We start from the raw sequence: 19,018 nt of genomic DNA on the forward strand, positions 1-19,018 counted from the left end.
ATCAGGCCCAATGTGGGTTTTTTTGCCGATTCTTTGATTTTGCTTGTTAACATCTATAAAAAGTCAAAATAAATAATGGACACCATATTTGAACTCCTTGCAATTTTAGAAATCCATAGAAACTGAAATGGGTGCAATCGGAGCTCTCTAGGTTCATAAGTGAGTTTTGACCGAAACTCACTGATCGATCTAGAAAACTCCGATTGCACCCATTTCAGTTTCTATGAATTTCTAAAATTACAAGGAGTGAAAATATGGTGCCCATTATTATTTTTGGCACTCCTAGTGGTGGACCAGAGGTTTTGAAAAATCCTAAATCTCTCTTTCTTTTTTTTTTTCCTTTTTTTTGTTTAGGCCTAATATGAAGAGATATCATGCCCACGTTGGGCCTGATATCTCTTCATATCAGGCCCAATGTGGACCTGATATCTCCCCATATCAGGCCCAATGTGGGCCTGATATGGGAGATATCAGGCCTAGTAACAACAAAAAATAAAAAAATAAAAAAAAGAAATAAAGAGAGATTTAGGGAGATAGAAAAAGAAGATTGCACCCATTTCAGTTCCTGTGGATTTCTAAAATTACAAGGAGTCCAAATATGATGTCCATTATTTATTTTGACTTATTCAAATGTATTAAAATGTGATTAAAAATTGACTAATGTTATTTCTATCTTTTGCCGACAGAGAAGAAAGAGAAGAGAGAGAAATATAGTGAAGAAAAGAAAAATAGTAGAAAAAGTCAAATCATCAGGAAGGTAAAATAGGAAATGCTTTTAAAAAAGTACATTCTTTGATAAATACCAAAGTAATATACGTCTTTTGATAAATTTAGATTTCCACGTGTATCCTTTGGTAAATTGCCGAAGAAGAAAAAAAAAATCAACTTTTAACATAAAAGAGCAAAGAACATCAAATTTTTACCAAAGAACATCAAATTTTTACCATTGTGCTTTAGGTCACCTCAAACAAAAAAAAAAATCAGTTCAATTCAAAATAAGAAAAAAAAAAATTTAAACATTTTAATTCAGAACCGAGTTACTCTTTAATAAAAACCAAAGCACACCTTTTAAATATTTCTTAAAATTGAATGCGTGATTTGATAAATTGTTGCCGTTAGACATCAAATAATCTGTTAAAAACATTACCATTTGCTGCCAAAAATAATATAAAAAAAATATTTTCAGATTCGAACCCGTGATCTTTTATTCACATGGCAAACTCCTTCGCTGCCAAAAATAATATGTACAAGCAAAAAATAAAATAAAGATAACATAATGATCCTCAACTCTCTTATTGCCTTCCCCAAATGACATGAGTATCCAAAAATAAAACAACGAAAATCAAATTCGGATGTACATTCACTTTCCTACTCCCTCGATTTCAAAACTGAGGGCTGCAAGGATTCCTAGTAAAATACTATGCCTTCGTCGATGAGAATCAGGGTCGGAATAAGACCAAGGCACATTCTAAAGATTCTTCCGTACAAGGATGTCGATAACTCATTTGTCATCCTCATCTTCTTCCTCCGAAGCTTCCTTTAGCCACTGCAAAAATTTGCCAACATTATAGTGAAAGATTTCAAGGAATGAATATCCCAGTTTGAATATGCAAGAACAAGAATACCAGTAGATGTAAAACAATAAGAAACACAAGTGAAAAAGATATATAATAAGCATATCAACAAGTTGGGAAAAAAATACCTGCTTATCATTGTGCAAATAAACTGAAGTATTGTTGGCTAACAACGTTTTATCAATAGAAAAACAACCCGCTGAGAAGGATTAACCTTGTCCTCATAAAAAAAATAAGCTCTTTTGTTCGAGGATCAATAGCCATTAGAACTTCATCAGTGCCAAACCGAGTTTGATGTGTCAAGTTTGATGGTTTGGAGTGTTTAATGATCATTGTCATAACAGCAAGCGGATCTTTTTTCTTTCTTTCCTTGTGTTCGCGGAGGACCTGAGCTAAGTTCAGATTGCTAATTGTATCGCCACTTATGAGAACAAAGTCCCCATGTATCTAAAGGGACATGAAAATGTAAAATAATCAAGATAAATGGCTAAACTTATTCTAGAATACATACAAGATTTGCAACTTCAATATGAAAGTTCTTTTGAAGGATATATAGAATACGTTCATCATACAAATCAAGATATTCATCAAATGAATCAAATTACTAGTCTTATGCTGCAGGGTCCATCTTTTATCCACTAAATACTATAAATTACCCATGTGTCCATAGGTAGAACAATTAGCTTAGGGATAAGAAATCGAGTTACATAATTCCAACACAATTAATCTCATGATTTGTTTTCTATAATAAGCTTTATAAGTTAATATTACCCACCAAGGACACACTTCGGCACAGCTGGATTTTTGGTCTTTGCAAAAGGTAACTGTCTTAGATCTGTCTGATGTATGCTATTGAGACTTGAGAGGCATCTGCAATGCTGGTATGTTTAGAGAAGATATGATACTCATTCCTAGCATGACAGACTTTGATAAAAGCATGACTAATCTGCTAACGTACAGCCTACCACCAATCCATCTACTGTGAGAAATGTTATTAGAAAAATCAAATGTCGAGACATTTAATCTTTCTATGCTTCTCCTATTACTTCTGTTCAATCAAACTCTACAAACCTTCACAACAAATTGACAAGTTTTTCCATTTGAGCTACTTAAGAATACATTAAATCTCCAGCATTTCATGATTGTTAAATAACAAATGTTTTGGTATTCTGTAAGATTGTTGCTACCAACAAATTCTCCAATGAAATCAGATTGACAACTATGCTTTTTCATTTGCCTTAAAGGGTAGTAAAGAATTTTTTTTTTTTAATTTTCCTTTGCTGAAAGCAGGCTCCAAAAGTAAGAAGCCATAAGGAAAATGCGGCGATACTTATATTCTTTCTTGGCAAATTTCCTAGAATAATATCTCGAATGAATTCTGCAACCAGGAGACTACAACCAATTCTTGTAATAGAATAGTAGCATACCACAGATTTTTCATATATCACACGGAGCGCATCTCCAGCACTAATGGCGTCATGCGACTTAGTGACAGAAAACCTGGATGTAGGCTTCGTCCATTCAGACTCTTTCAAGTAGTCCTTCACCTGCTGTGAGTGGGAGCAGAAGAAGACAAAAACCTCCTCGACCCCGACGGAATCGAGCCAAGAAAGAGTGTATTCGATCATGGGAACGTTCACCAGAGGCAACAGCACCTAAATGGACAATTAGAGAATCGAGTGAGTATTCAAGGGAAACCCTAAGTAGGGGAGGCTTCCATAGATCCTTGACCGAAAGTACCTTGGGGCGCTCGAGGGTGATGGGGCGGAACCTGAGGTTGAAGCTGTCAGCGAGGAAGACGGCCTGGAAGGGAACACGAGCGACAACCTCCGAGTCATCAACACGCTGCCCTTTCTTCTGCGCCGTAGCGCGGCCGCCGGTGAGAATGGAGCCTCGCCGGTGGATGCGTCGAGTTTAAGGCGTCGAAGTTGATGAGCTTGTCTGCGGTGAGTTCGAGCTCGCGAGTCCTGAAAAGGATCAACCGGTTCGACTCGGACGCCAAGCTGCCGGAGGATCGGTTTCGGGTCCTCTGATGTTTTCGGATCCGGATCCGGATCTGCCGGAGGATCGGTTTCGGACCCTTTGATGTTTCGGATCCGGATCGTTGGTTGGTTTAAATCCATCAAATTAGCGCATGTCACAGGAACGTTGGGAATATCTATAATTATCATTATTTAATAAATAATTCAATAATAATAATAATAATAATAATAATATATTTTTTTTAATGAAATGAGCCGGCCACGGCAGACGCTGGAAAGTTAGGGTTCGTAGAGGAGAGGGAGCGGCTCGATAGGAGGAGTGAGAGAGATTAAAGGCCGAAGTTGACGGAGTGTAAGGTTCTTGTTGATCTTCTTCCGCGTCCGGATTGGACTCTAGGGTTTCGTCCTCGTCGGCGCCTTGGACGAGAGAAGAGAGCAGGGAAGGGAGAGGAGGAGAGAAAGAGAGGGAGAGACGGAAGGAGACGGAGTTTCTTGTTGCCTTCCTCTTCTTCCTTGGTGCCTAGGACGAGGTAAGCCCCTGGACTCCCTCCCCCCTTTTCTCAATTTTAGATGTGATGTCCTCAAATTTCCACCTTCAACCTCGTTTTGATTCCGTTTGCCTCTTCTCTGCCGCGATGATTTCATTTTAATCTGGTTTTGGCGGTTCTAGTTTTGCTTTGGCCATTACAGGGGAAATGGATGTTGAGCGTAATTTAATTGCTTTTGCTATATAATATTCTAGGCATACAATCTCATTGAACTGGAAGCCTCTTTTTGTGGCCTTACTTTCTTTTGATGTAAATATTTCTGATCATTAGAAGGATCCATAGGAATTAGGACAATATCCTTGGTACTTGTGAGTTTCTTCCATTTGCTTAAGATGCATGTTATGATCTCATGGATTTGTTGAAACTATTTTAGCATTTCTACCCATTTACACTAACAACATTGCTAGTATGCTTAAAATCTTCAAATTTCAAAGCGTTTTTACCCTCCTTTACACCTTGCAGTCCCCCTCCATGCCCTTCTAATGAAATTCAATGAAGCTTCTATTGTCATTGAATAACTAAGTTTTCTTTATGATTTAACATTCTCTTATTAGATCTATCTAGTTGTAAGTTGGTTGGAACTATATTGCTTTTGTTAGAGACACTGCTAGTTTAATTCATGCCAATAGTTTGGTGATAATTACTATTCATCGAGAAAATACATATTTACACATCCTAGCAAACCTTCTAGACATATCTCAAATCTAGAGCTAACTATCTCCATGGATTTTTATCCTTGGTGGTTTGTCATAGTGGTAACATGTAACACAATCTTGTATAATTAGTTTGATTTAAAAGCCATTTGAAATTCCGATTTTAAATTAGTGGTCGTACGTTTGTTAAGAAATATAAGGATAGTTTAGATTCATTATTTACTCATACACACTATATACAACCACCATCACCAAACCTTTATTACATTAAGTGGGGTGAGCTATATGGATCCTCCAACGTCATTGGGCTTGATCCCTACTATATCTTTATTTATATTTAAATAATTTTATTTTATTTTATCGTTGCTAACCAATTTTTTATTGGTCTTCATCTTCCTCTTCCTCTTCCTCTTCTTGTGTATATTGGTCTAGTCTATCATTGTCCAATTGGTACATTTATTGAACATCTAAATACATCCCTACCATTTTAAACGTGTCAAAAAAGAGTTTTCCTTCCATAGGTGTAACCTCAAATTTTTCTCTCAAATATTTTCATTTTTCATTCTCATATATTCATACATCCACCTTAATATCCTCATCTTTGTAACTTTCATCTTTTGTTCATGTACTCGCTTCATAGCACAATATTCAACTCCATGTAACATAGTATGTTTAATTGTTACTCTTAAATAATAAAAAAAGAAGAAACATTTGATGTTCTCTTCCATTTCAATTATTTTGCTTGTATAATAGGGAAAAAATCTCTCTCAACCACTCTATCCTTTTGAAAATACAATTCTAGATACTTAAAGCTCGCAATAATTTGTCATCTCTTAATAAAGGATAGAAAGGATGCCCGCATTGTTTGTCACCTCAATATTCCAAAGGAATCTTCTAGTGGAGTATATTGTACTATGGACTGGATGATCACAAACATTTACCAGACATCATCTCCACTTAACAGTTAGGTACATGCGATAGGAATTCATTCCACATAATGCCACTATGAAAAAGAGAGAATCTTCACCTCCCTCAGGTGGCTTGCCAGAGAAGTCTGTAGCTACATTTACTCAGGTGTGTTAGTTGTGCTGTTCAATTATAAAAATTTCTTGGATTAACTTACAGATGTTACAACTACAGATGGTGGAATACTACGAAGGTTATGGTTGTCATAGGGGGGGATTCTTCAAAGTTTTGGCGAACAGGTGCCTACAAATTTATTTCTTGACTTCATATATTCAATGACATTTCTTAGTTTCTCCGCAAAAACGAACTTTGTTTGTTTGATTTTTTAGTTTTTGATTATTAATCAACATTTTTCATGAATAGGTGTCAACATCTTTATGTCAGAAATCATGTGATTCATGTAAACAACCAATCATAGTTGTACAACACCTAAAGGATCTTGAGGGAAAAACTTATTCGCAGAAGGACAAGTTCTTTCCCATTTTGACTAAAAGGTATTTTTCCAATGATCAGACAACATAAAATAGATTCTTTTAATCCCTTTGTTTTCCAATGGGAGGCTATATATTTTTACATGGGTTAAACTAGCAATAGTTTTTTTTTCAATAATAAAATATATTTTGGAACCAAATGTCAAAAGCCCTAGGAAGGTTAAGATTGTACATAGACCCGCTTTCTCTCCCAACTCTCCATTTTTTAATATGCATATTATTTTTGTTGCAAGAATGCCTTCATATCTTCAGGGATTGGGGTTTGATCTATTCCTCCTAATCTGGTTGCCTACCAGTCTGATCAAAGCATGTTTACAGATAACATATAGCTGAAATGATTAGTCATGTGGATTTTATATGACATGTAAATGGTGTTGTTTGAGTTGTTTGAGTTGTTTGAGTTGTGTTCTCACTCCTTCCTACTGCCTGTTGAACTAAGTTGAATGGGTTAAACTTGTATATTGTCTGAACTCTCTCAAATCTCTGAAACCCAAATAAAATTTCAGAATCACCATTTTTTTCTTTTTTTTTTTTCTTAGAGCTCTTAAGAGAAAACCCCATTTATAATTTGTTACAAAAGCTAGTCATATAAAATTTTAATCCGTAAATTTGAAGTTAGATATCTTTAGGTTTAGGTTAATCATGTGTCTAATAATACTTGGTTATAACCAAGTCGCCTGAATGCAAGGTATCCATCCTTAGACAGCTTGATATAAGATAACCATGTGGAGAAGATATAATGAGAAATATGGATCAAATTTGTATATCAGGATATAAAGGTGATGAAAAACCATGGCCTTAAATCTTATTTCATACCATCCTTCACCTCTATCAGGGATGCAATTCAAAAAAAGTCCAATATATGATTTGGTAACTTTATTGTTCTTTGCAAGATGCAACTATTACTCTTTGCAAGAAGGGGAGCCTTGGCATAACGGTAAAATTGTTGCTTTGTGACCAAAAGGTCACGGGTTCGAATCTTGGAAACAACCTCTTGCAAAAAGCAGGGTATGGCTACGTACAATGGATCCTTCCCCGGACCCCACATAGCGGGAGCTTTGTGCATCGGGCTGTCCTTTTTTTTATTTTATTAAAACATTTAGATGTGGTGGGCCATGACCCAAGATTGCAAGGCATCTCTGCACTTGACACCATCGAATATAGCCATAGGGGACACTTGGTTGGCATGTAACTGGCTTCATAGACATGAGCACTTTCAGTGTTGAGTTTCACCACAATGTTGCTTGGCAAAAGTGTCAGTGTTTGGAATGCTTGAATTTGAACACCAGCTTCTGCCATATCCTCAACTCAAGGTCACATATAATGCTTTTTCCCTAGCCTTAGCTGGATGACTACACATATAGGCCTCATAATGCTGCGACTTATTTTCAATTCTATCTCAAGCATGCAAAAAAGAAAACAAGGAGTGGTGATGATGCATACACAAGGAGAAGATAACTCTACAAGATAATTTTATACTCTTTTAGTAGTTTCTTTGAAGCCAAATATTTCAGTTTAGCACAAACTTGTACTATTAGATTGTAGACATGGTATCACAAGTCCTATACCCACAAGATGAATGCCAATTATATAGCAGACAAACTTAATTTTATCCATGGTATGAAGTGTCGTTCCGTGCCGCCCAGCACGAACGATTTTTACCGTTCCATCGGGCGGCCGAAACCGGCATGGGAGGCGTCCCCGTCTCGGCGGCGCCGGAGGAGACGCGGGACGCCTCCGTCGGCGTCCCGCGACGCCTTCTGTGGCGCCGAAGGCGTCGCCGAAAGCGTTTGGCAACCTAGCCGGACGCTTTCGGCAACCTTTCCGGCGCCGCCGGACGCCACCCGCGGGATCGCCTGCGATGAGATTGCGGGCGAACTCGCGAACCCAGTTTTTTTTTCTTTTTTAATAATTATTTATTTTTTTTAATTAATTTAAACAATTCCTAAGGAGATGTGTGATATTTCAAGAGACTTTTATAAACCCTAATTTAATTATCCTAATAAAATATATTTAAAATTAAAATAAATTTTATTAATTAATATTCTGAAAAAAATAATGTTTTAAATTTCATTTAAAAATTTAAAAATATAATAATTCTTATTTATATTCTAATATATTTTTTTATTATTTTAAATTCATTTAAATTTTTAAAAAATTCTAAAAAAATTTAAAAAATTCTAAATTTTTTTATAAAAAATTCTATTAAATAATATTTATATTCTGATATATTTTTTTATTTTTTAAATTTTTAACTTGATATTTTTTACTATTTAAAATATATATTATTTAATTAATAATTAATTAAATGAATAAATAGTTAATTTATATAATTATTATTAATATAAAGTAATATCTTGTATTAATTATTATTATTATTATTATTATCATCATCATAGATACTACCATTTTAATTTGAATTATTGATATATCAATTCTATTTAAATAAAACTATTTTTAATTATTTTTCTAACAATATTAAATTAATCAATAATTGAGAACTTATAATAAATCAATATACAACTTATTTTTATATACACCATAAACATATTTATCTTATAATTAATATAGATAAATAAAAAATACCGAAACTGTATCGGCACGATACGATACCGAAACCGTATCGTTCCGGTCTGATACCGAAACCTCGGCACGGGTCGAAATTTTAAACCATGATTGTATCTATACTCTTGTTATTCAATAAGCAAGGAATATTTGGCATGGTATCAGTAACTCACAGTTAGGCATCATCTGAGGACAATCATCTACAACCTTTCATATTGCTAGCATTAGAGATTTAATGTTCTATAACTTCATTAATTCATCAACTCAATCTGGCTATTATGTTTGTATATAGAAATTGAAACATGGAGGAAGGTTGGGCTATGATGCTTCAGAACCCATGTTATCATCAATGATGCCAATCTGAAGAATTTTGTTGACTTGATATTAAAAAATCATCCCAATTTATTTTGGATGTCTTAAATGGCACGTTGCATTGATTTGGGGATGAAGAAAATTGCAAGATGGTGAAGAATGTAAAAATACTAATTGAAAAGTTTATTAACTAAACGAGCTGTCCTAGAACCTAGAGTCATCATATTTTGGTCACAGCTTTGTCTCTGCATCAGAATTAAGAGAATATATATGATCATATCTGAATGAATTTCATAAAGCTACTAATCTTATTTCATGGCTTAGCATCAATATGCAAATTTTAGTTTAATAGATTCCTTGATTGATCTTTTCTAAACCTTATTTTTATTTTTGCTTCTTTCCAGCTCAACCTACATTCCTTTAGAAGGTCAACATACTGAATTTTGGAATTGAGAAGATGACAGTTTCTTGGAGGAAGCAATACCAGATTCTGGAGGTATATAATGCACTGGTTTGAGCCAATCTTATCTTTTAGTGTGTGTGAATTTCAGTCATCAATAATCTTATTATTACGTCAAGTTGATCATTAATTGATAGTGTAATAAGGTGATAATGCTGAATATCCATAAATCCCGGCAAGTATCATCAGCGTAATCATCAACAAGCTGTGTTAATCTCATTAAGTTGTGGTTGGATATATGAATCTTATCATGTAGTCAGCTCTATGCAATGTTATGTAACTGGTAAATTTTGAATTTTTAAAATCACTCTCAGTACCTTTATTAGAGTTATATATTGTATCCACCTATACCCTTTAAACCTTCAACTCCAATAGAAAATTCTGCCAATAAGTATAGTTCACAAATGACTTTTAGAAACTTCTTCTGTCCATTCACTCTTATTAGAACAACAGGATATACGACTTCAGGCGCTCCGCCTGCTGCAGTTGATTGATTCTTTTCCCTCCCGACCTCAGACTAACTATTATTAGGCACCTGCTTTTTAATTAAATGAGTTTTTTACTTCTTTCTTGGAATTCAATGCTGCTGTTACTTTCTTTGGAATGTGAGTTCAAACATAGTTGCTATTCATTACTATATTAGCTGCATCAAGGCCATGAACAATAAGAGACTCACCTGGCTGCTATTGGAAAAATGCACTGCCTATGGAAAGCAATGCGTAAAAGATATTAGCTTAAGTGGAGTTCCCTGCCCTGCCCGTTGAGTACTAATTTTATTCCCAGTTGCATAAGCATCATAAGAGGTTCCAGTGTGATTGGGTAAGTTATAAGTTGTTCCGGTAGAGCCATCTTGAAATATGCCCATATGAACCCGAGTCCAGAGATAAGAATAGAATAATTAACTCACTCCGTTCCTCTCCCTAACGGGACAGCACTTAACGTCCCTTTCCTTCTTCAAGGTAGCTATCATTCCCTCTTAAGTGGCTCCATTAAGTGTTCAAACTCATATTCAGCAGCTTTGCCACAGGCTTTCAAATTCATGTAATTGGTGCCGGACCTCACACCGCTACCCGTCGTTACCTCGAGCATTTCTTTTTCACCACTCAGCCTCATTCCTTTTGTTTGTCGAAGTCCCATGGAGATATGAAATCCACTCCTATGTAGCCATTCAAAGGTGCGAGAAGGAAAAAGGAAAGGAGCTACACCAAAAGCAACTGGAACAGACTCGGATGACACTTAAAACTCAACACCCCTTATGAAGCTGCCTAAGCTTGTGTTGCTTCTGTTGTTCTTTCGTAGGTTGTTCTTGCTTCATACATAGTTGCTGCTGTTTTTCTTGCTTTTGCTACTCTTTCTCTAGGGTTATTGGGTCTTGTTTCTTGTCTCCCGAGGCTGAGGTAGGTTCTTATTTCTTTCCCCACTTAGCACAAACTCATATTAGCCTTCTTCCTTGTATCAGGTAACCTATCTCTTTCTCGCGTACCAATAACTCTTTCCATTCAATCTTCCTTAAACACCGGAGCCTCAGCAGCTATTCAGAGTTAAAGTGAAGACGTTGTAGCCTAAAATCATCTTTCTTAGGCAAGAGTTGAATATGTTCCTATTGCTAAATGAGTATCTTTTGTCCTTTCTCTAGTACCCTAGTACCCTATAGACTGAAGGAGACTGATAGACACTTTGACAAGAGAGAGTTGCTAGGAGAGGTCCGAGTGAGAGAGAGGGTATCATTAGATAGTTCGACCGATAAGGAGAGGGCATCTGTAAGGATAGGCTCGACCATAGGGCATCCATAAGGATAGGGTCGATCATTGGGGCTAGATCTTTTATAATTTTGAATTATCATTCACGACTCTTGCAGAGGGTATGTATAATAGCTCGATTACTCAGGAGAGGGAGGAACAATTTTTGTTTAAGGATGAGAAAAGCGAATGAATGATAATGACACGCTCGACCGTTAGGGAGAGGGAGAGGGAGAGGAGTGAGTGATAATGATGCGCTCGACTTATAAGGGCATTCGTAAGGATAGAATCAACTGTTAGAGCCGACTATAAGGAGGGCTCGAGGGAGAGGGTGTAAGCTCAAGCGGATACATGAGATGGTATGCAATAGCTTGACTGTTAGGGAGAGGGAGAGAGAGAGTTTTTATCTTTTGTTATGTTATGAGGAGTGATTCCATAAGGAGTGATAATGACATGCTACACCATGGGTATAATTTTGAATGGTTATTCACGACTGTTGTCAATATGTACGATCTTTCGTAGTTTTGAATAGTCATTCATGACTATTGCCCACGGAGTGAAATTTAGACTTCTCGACCATTAGGGCATCTGTAATGATAGACTCGACTGTTAGGGAGAGGGAGAGGGACAAGAAATACCGACGTGACGTCTTGATGAGTAGGGAGAGGTAAAACACTAGCAACAACGAGTGGGAAAAGTTGAATAGGACTTGGTTGCCAACCGGAGCAGAAACGCAAGCAGCCTATAACTCTCTATCAGACTCCGAAAGAGCTTTTGAAAGAAGCTACCGTCGGGTCCGAATTCAACCTTTCTGCAGACTTAGTTTGAGGCACCCTGTGTTTTTTATGAGTTAGTCGTTGCCTGAATGTTTGCTTCTAGTTCTTCATCGTTGATAATTCCCTACGCTAGATGAGTTGAATCGCTTCCAATTTAGGTTGGCGTAGCTCCTGGAATGTAGGTTGTTGCTCTCCTTTGCCTTGCAGCTATAGTTGATTAGTGCTCACGTACTTTGTTGTTTGATGAGAGAAAACATACTTATAAGAGGTGCTCTTCTCTGAACAACTCTCATGAACTGCTGTTGTTGCTGATTGAATCTTGTCTTGAGCCCTTCTTCTCCATGTTGCTGTTTCTCGTATCTCTTCTCCTTGAGCAGTTGTTTGTATAAGTATAAGCTTTTTCCTCTCCTTACCGTTGAGCCTATCTTATGATACCCTCTTTGTACCTCGCTTAAGAGTTTTATTGAGCCTTTGTACCAGTAGATAGTGGTTTAGTACAAACAACTATTCACTTGGACTCACCCGTTGGTCGAGCGTATCATAAGTATGATTCGTCCCTCAACAACAGTTGTGAATGACTTTGGTACGAAACTATGAAAGATCTACCACGTCGCGATGCTCATATCTATCGGTCGATCCTATCCTTCAGATGTCCTATGGTGGGGCGACAAATATCTTCTTTCATTCATTCCTATCCTTATCAGTCATGCCTTGTGAGTACTTAACACTCTTTTCATTCACTCTTTCTTTTGCTTGGTTGGTGCTCTAGCATTAGCTGTTCTCTTATCCCTGCTGCTAAAGGAGCAGTCAACGAACAATCCACTCCACTTCTCTTCTCTTTTATTTACTTGGAGGCAGGACTACCCTTACTATAATAGCTGTTTCTGTTATTCCAATTCTTTTTTAGTTGAGTTAATTTTCCAGTCGACTTGAATTCAAACTCAACCATTGTGGTGGAAAGAAGAGCATAGTCATGTAACCGGATGGATGGAATGGCGCTGTAGGAACCGGTCGGATTCGAACCGACGAATAGAAGTTTTGCAGACTTCTGCCTTTGCCACTTGGCTACGGTTCCCTATCAATTCAATGCCTTCTCCCTTGCCCTACTTTGCTTCTCAACTGTATGTATATCAGACGGTTGGTTCGGATCCCACATTGGTTGGTTAGAAAAGAAGGATGATCACTGCGGTCGAAAGTGCTTTCTTAGAATAGTGAGCAAGACCCTCGAACGAGAAAGAGGACTGACTTCTCTTCTTTTTTCTTCTTTGTTCCAACTGTCTTGCCTAGGTCTGAGACAAGATATGCTTCTCTTGTATATATAGCCTACAGGAGATCCATCTCTTTTCTAGGTTGGAATTGTTGATGTGTTCCATGCCTGCTTTCAAGCTTGATTCTTCTCCTTAACCGGTCTGACCCAATAAGATCTGTTGAGCCTGACCCAGGTACTGATGTTCTTGTTCGTGCCTAGCCTTGTTTAGGACTTTAAGCCAGTATCAATGCTTTCATCAATATTTGTTGATTCTGAACCAGCGCAGCAACATACTCAAAATCTGGATCCTTCTTTTGTGGGGCTGGGCATTGATGCTTGTCTTATATAGTCTTGTTCTGAGTTAAGCTAGGTGTTGAGCTCAAGTGCAACAAGGAAATCAGAAGAACAAGGTACAAGTTATAACGACATGGAGGGATCGACCTAAAGGGCCAACTGTTAGGAGGGATCGACCTAAAGGGAGATGTTAGAGCATCGTGACGTGGTAGAGTGATAATAACATATAAGATTCAAGGGTGGAAATCAATCAAAGCCATCGTTGGCACTGCTCAGTGCCTTTTCTAAGTCTCGTGTCCAAGCGTTGAGTCTGTTGAGCCAAGACCTGACCTGCTTACTTCGTTTGCTCCTAACATGACAGATAAGCCAGATATTTCTACCAATATAGTTATATCTAGGATGTCAACTGATGCAATACTAAAAATTTTGAGATTTTTACAGCATGCAGAAGAGGTTTATTTTCAGAATATAGGCCAAAGAAAGGAGGTATTTTAGTATTTATTTTTTAATTGACGACTATTAGGAACTTTAGCTTTTCATAACTATCATGCTAGGACACATATTGTTCCACATAATTTACATTTGACAGCCAAGTGAAGCCTTATGTGATTTCCTTTCCATGAAAAGAGTTCATTGAGAGAAGTATATACGAATGTAATACAAAATCAGGTCTCCTTAAATTGTAGGGGTAATTGCACTGAGCAGTCTAAAATTAGAAGTAAAAAAAAATAAAGTCTAAAAAAAACTCAAAAAAATAAGGTCCGTAAGTAAGACTAGTAGTATAATGCAAACTCGCTATGGCATGAGGTGAGTAGCAAGGATGCTCCTGATATCAACATCAGGTCTCCTTAAATTGTAGGGGTAATTGCATTGAGCAGTCTAAAATTAGAAGTAAAAAAAAATAAAGTCTAAAAAAAACTCAAAAAGATAATGTTCGTAAGTAAGACTAGTAGTATAATGCAAACTCGCTATGGCATGAGGTGAGTAGCAAGGATGCTCCTGATATCAACATCCCTCATCGACTGATATGCCAAAGAATAATCACCATGGATTTTCTCTAACATCTGCACAATACGAGTAATGAATGAATGCCTGGAAATACTAAAATTTTATTAATTTGAAAACTAAAAAAATCCTAGTTACTTACTGATAAGATCAATGTGAGGGTGTCATCGTCATCTATGCCAGTTTCTAGAGGTGATAATCCAACTGGCATCTGCTGCTGTTGCCAGGTTTGAGGAAAATATGCATACCTGCACAAATTAAACAATTTAATTAATTAGAAATTAAAGGCAAAATAGACGACTAACTTATAAATACATGCATACCTCCTAATCGTGATAAGGTTACTCTGGTGGTCAGGCCAAACTCTAGGAGTGTCGTCCAGAATCAAGATATTGGACACAGTAGTCGAGACATAGTTTAGATTTTTCACGTAACCATCCTTACCCATGTGAGCCTCCTCCCTGGAAGTGATTCTCCCGGAAAAGAAAGTGCCAGTGGGATCGAGTAGTTTCGCCATGGCATATGCATAATCCTTGCGCCCCAAGGTGATAATGTGCAGATTGAATAACTCGCTAGCCTGCAACAACACATGAACAAACATATAAACATCAGATAATAGGCATCAGATAAATAAAAAGCACCAGATAGATAAAAAGCAGATAAGATACCTTGTGGAGGAAATCTCTTATCCCTGGTCGGAGTTTGATCCAGAATCCAAAACGTCTGACGCGAAATAGATCACGGTTATCATGCTCTATTACCTTCTTTCTCAGAATTTGCTCATGGATGGCAGACACTCGATCAAACTGTTGAAAAAAATAGAAAACATGTAAATATCTGTTCATTGATCAATAAAGAAAGAACCATTTTTGTTTTGTTTACTTACACTGATTGAGTTCAGTAGAGTTAAATCTAAATCCAAGATGAGTGTGAGTTTGGGCGGGGGAGATGGAATCAATCTCTGCTTCTTGGCAGGTTTCTCCGTCGCAGACTCGTTGATGGTATGCTCTAGCGATGCGGTGGCTAGGTCTCTCGGCATCTGTCAGGTTAGATGATTTACTTAAATTGAAGAAAGCAGATAGAAAACACAGATTTTTTTTTAAAACAATTTAAATCAACTTGAATTGAAGCAAGCAGATAGATAAAGAACTCAAAAGGTTTTCTTTCAATAACTTTTATTTTTTTTTAGTGCATATAGGGTTTTTTATTTTCAAGGACTAATCTAGGAAGTCATTTTAATTTTGAAAATTACTTTTTGTTATCTTATAAGTTCATTATCTTTAAAAATTAAAAATATTAGTGATTACTTGTGATTTTAAAAAATTTACTTGATTTTGAAAATTACTTAAAATACTCAATTATATTATCAGTTCAAATCATCCTAATGCATTTAAAATTGTGCTGAGCTGAAAGAAGATGATTTCTCTTTCATTGTCAATGTCTTTACTTTTATTTCAGTTTTCTCGCAACCAAATGATGTACCACTGTGTGGGTTTATACATGAGTTTGTTTCTTTCTGATATTAGGTATCCTTTATCAAAGTACTTTATCATTGATTTCTGGAGACCAAGTGGCTGAATCCTCAGTTAAAGCAAAATGCTGTGATGGTTCACAGAATAATCCCAAGGGTATTATTGAACGAATATATCCATTGGGTGCAGCGATTGGTAAACCAAAATCTTCTACTGAGTGCATCTCTCCTGCAAAAATTGCACAATCTGAGTGGAAGAGTTTGACAGAAAGTGATAATTCCTCCGAGTCTACTGCTAACAGGATGAGAAACTTTGAGCAGACAATGCAAACAAACATCATGTGATGGAACAAAAACTTGAGGTGTCACAGGAAACCTTGAATCTGAGCAAAGCAGAGCTGGCCTTTACATCTGGTGTCACTGCTAAAAAGTTGGGTAATTTGGTTCGATCTTCAGAGACCTCGGAGAGATCCTCCACCAATGTTGTTACAAACAACTGAAGTTTCGAAGTTAGCAGTATCCCAAAAAGTTTCAGTAAAACCATCATCTTTGTGCTTGATCGAAATTCTTTATCTCAAATGCTTCAGGCTGATAGTAATGCACCAGATGCCATTAAGTGGGGGGAATGCTGAGAGCCCTCCTGCATTGATCTACCACAAAGATGCTCGTAAAAGCAAGGGAGAGACAAGTGCGTGACTGGTTGGTCTAACGCGTCAATTAACTATTCAGTAGAGGATGATGCAGAAGATCTGAAAGCCTTGCTCTTGTACTTTGATACATCCTGAACTTCCCTCCACGAGATGTATTGTCATGATGTAGATTAAGAAAATTTCATCATTGTTTCTGTTCAAGCCGAGCTCTTGTACTTTTACCTGGATCGTGCTAATTCTAGTTTGGTCCTTAAATTTTTATTAAAAATTGTGTTATGCTGAGCATATGCATTCTTGGATAAATTCATATCTTTAAAAATAAGGTATTAGTGAGTGATTACTCGATTGTGGTAAATTTTAGTTATTTATTTTAATTTTGAAAAATATTGTTGTTATTATATAAATTCGTGATTACGTGTGATTTTAAAAAGTTGTGTTAATATTGCAAATTTACACACAAATCCATGGTACTATCATACAAAAATAAAAATAAACAACCAACCAAAATGCGGCACCTACCGAATGCATTGCCTCTGAGGCATGTGCAGCTGATACAAGTGCGCAAGCCTTGGATACAATTTCACTTTCAATAGAATTCTCAGGGAACTCGTTACATATCTCTAAATCAATCGGTGATAAAACATCTTCTTTCACAGCCGTTGCGAGAAATCGCGATGTGGCATCCGTTTGGTTCCTCCATTGCACGGCGAGTGTGATTAATTTCTTAATAAAGAAAATATTATACTCGGGTGCAGCCAGGTCTTCAAGTCCTTTAATAAGTCGTGGAATATCATCTAAGAGGAAGTATTGCTCAATTTTCAAGGAAGCAGCTTTTTCGTATTTCCTTAATTTCTCATCTCTGTGCCTTTGATCATCGTCTAAACCTAATCAAGAAGCCAAACATTAAAAAAATAAAAAATAAAAACCATTTAACATGAATAAAACGACTAGTTTGCGAGAAATAGGGTTTCGAAGCCTCCTTACCTCTATTCGCACTGGCCGTCGGAGAACTAGAACCGTCTGCTCCGCCCTCGCCATCCGCCGTCTTCTCTTCTTTCGAGGCCATCAGCGTCTTGCCCGAGAAGTCTCTTTCCTCTATTCTCGCCGAGGCTCCAGGGACGACTTTGCCTCGCGGACGCCCGCGTCGACTGGTGGGAGGCCCGCGAAGCTAGCGTCTTCAAGGCCGATCTCCCTGGCCGGCACAAGAGGGGCGTCAAGGTCGAGTTGGGAGGATCTGCCGTGCCCGAGAAGTCTCTTTCCTCTATTGTCGCCGAGGATTCGGGGACGACTCTGCCTCGCGGACGCCCGCGTCGACTGGTGGGAGGCCCGCGAAGCTAGCGTCTTCAAGGCCGATCTCCCCGGCCGGCACAAGAGGGGCGTCAAGGTCGAGGCGGGAGGATCTGCCGTGCCCGAGAAGTCTGTTTCCTCTATTCTCGCCGAGGCTTCGGGGACGACGCTGCCTCGCGGACGCCCGCGTCGACTGGTGGGAGACCCGCGAAGCTAGCGTCTTCAAGGCCGATCTCCCCGGTCAGCACAAGAGGGGCGTCAAGATTGATGTGGGACGGCGTCGATCGCGAGGAGAAGGTCTCCGCTTAGATTTCGCCCGACTCGCCTGAGCTCCGCCTCTCGCCGACAAAGGATTCTTCGAACGGAAAGAAGAGGGGGAATGAAAAAAACGGCAGGGGTAGGGGGCTATTATAGCCGTGTGGCGGCCTCTCGGTCCGTTGGGCCGGGTTGGATGGACCGGGTCCGGTTAGACGGCTCGGATGGGTTTAAATAGAGGGAAAAAACACGCTTTGGTAATTTATTGGACAATGTATTATCTATTTCACGATCTAAATTTTTAAATATTTAAATCACATAAAATATTTTTTAAAATACCTTCTTGTTTTTTCTAAGTCGATTACTCACTTTCGGATGAAACTGGCAAAAGATCTAGACAACTCCAAATTTTTTTAAATTAAAATGATTCTATTTCTAAAAACCTATATGCTCTCATATTTATAAATTAATATTTGATAGTATAAATTAAGAATGGTGAATTTTTAAATGAACAATAAATTAGAGATATACTCTCAATTTACTATATATCTAAGAATACATTAAGCAGACTTTTAGGAGTATATTAATTTTAGTTCAAATGATTCAAAATTCTCTACGTCCATAGTTAATTTCGTCCGAAAATGGTTGATAAATCTAAAGAGAAAAAAAGGATATTTCGAGAATACGTTATACGATTTGAGTATTTTTAAACTTGAGTATATGAAATGGATAATAATTGAA

The 19,018-nt window shown here is 37.5% G+C and overlaps 2 protein-coding genes, 1 long non-coding RNA gene and 1 other non-coding gene across 8 annotated transcripts; 1 reads left to right on the plus strand and 3 right to left on the minus strand.

The window, feature by feature from the left end:
- Positions 1 to 1,198: 1,198 nt before the first annotated feature.
- Positions 1,199 to 3,485, minus strand: LOC122033823 (probable translation initiation factor eIF-2B subunit epsilon; the record flags this gene model as incomplete). Its single annotated transcript, XM_042592986.1, has 4 exons — positions 1,199 to 1,546; positions 1,703 to 2,021; positions 3,002 to 3,229; positions 3,315 to 3,485. Coding segments are annotated over 3 exons (666 nt in total), but the record flags the coding sequence as incomplete, so codon positions are not given.
- Positions 3,486 to 3,784: 299 nt separating this feature from the next.
- LOC122035152 lies at positions 3,785 to 17,075 on the plus strand. 5 transcript variants are annotated; one of them, XR_006126912.1, is made up of 7 exons: positions 3,785 to 4,086; positions 5,600 to 5,831; positions 5,898 to 5,962; positions 6,087 to 6,217; positions 9,496 to 9,587; positions 15,590 to 15,660; positions 16,141 to 17,075. It is a non-coding gene; the product is annotated as an uncharacterized LOC122035152 (long non-coding RNA). The 5 variants fall into 5 exon arrangements; XR_006126914.1 differs by having other exon boundaries at positions 3,786 to 4,086; positions 5,605 to 5,831; XR_006126913.1 differs by having other exon boundaries at positions 3,795 to 4,086; positions 5,722 to 5,831.
- On the minus strand, positions 13,069 to 13,141 carry TRNAC-GCA. Its single transcript has one exon. It is a non-coding gene; the product is annotated as a tRNA-Cys (tRNA).
- Positions 17,076 to 17,184: 109 nt separating the features above from the next.
- LOC122034512 (MA3 DOMAIN-CONTAINING TRANSLATION REGULATORY FACTOR 4-like) lies at positions 17,185 to 18,405 on the minus strand. Its single transcript, XM_042593793.1, has 2 exons — positions 17,720 to 18,405; positions 17,185 to 17,619 (listed from the first exon to the last, which is right to left on the minus strand). Exons 1-2 carry the CDS (start codon positions 17,799 to 17,801, stop codon positions 17,186 to 17,188), a joined length of 516 nt encoding a protein of 171 aa, XP_042449727.1. The 5' UTR covers positions 17,802 to 18,405; the 3' UTR covers position 17,185.
- Between the last annotated feature and the right edge of the window lie 613 nt (positions 18,406 to 19,018).

The sequence above is a fragment of the Zingiber officinale genome, chromosome 11B (assembly GCF_018446385.1).
Source record: "Zingiber officinale cultivar Zhangliang chromosome 11B, Zo_v1.1, whole genome shotgun sequence".
NCBI lineage: Eukaryota > Viridiplantae > Streptophyta > Magnoliopsida > Zingiberales > Zingiberaceae > Zingiber > Zingiber officinale.

Excerpts from the sequence above, each read along its gene's own strand:
- LOC122034512 (XM_042593793.1), bottom strand. The coding sequence starts at position 17,801 with ATGGCCTCGAAAGAAGAGAAGACGGCGGATGGCGAGGGCGGAGCAGAC. Across the intron at positions 17,620-17,719 it reads GACGGCCAGTGCGAATAGAG|GTTTAGACGATGATCAAAGG; the intron begins GTAAGGAGGCTT and ends CTTCTTGATTAG.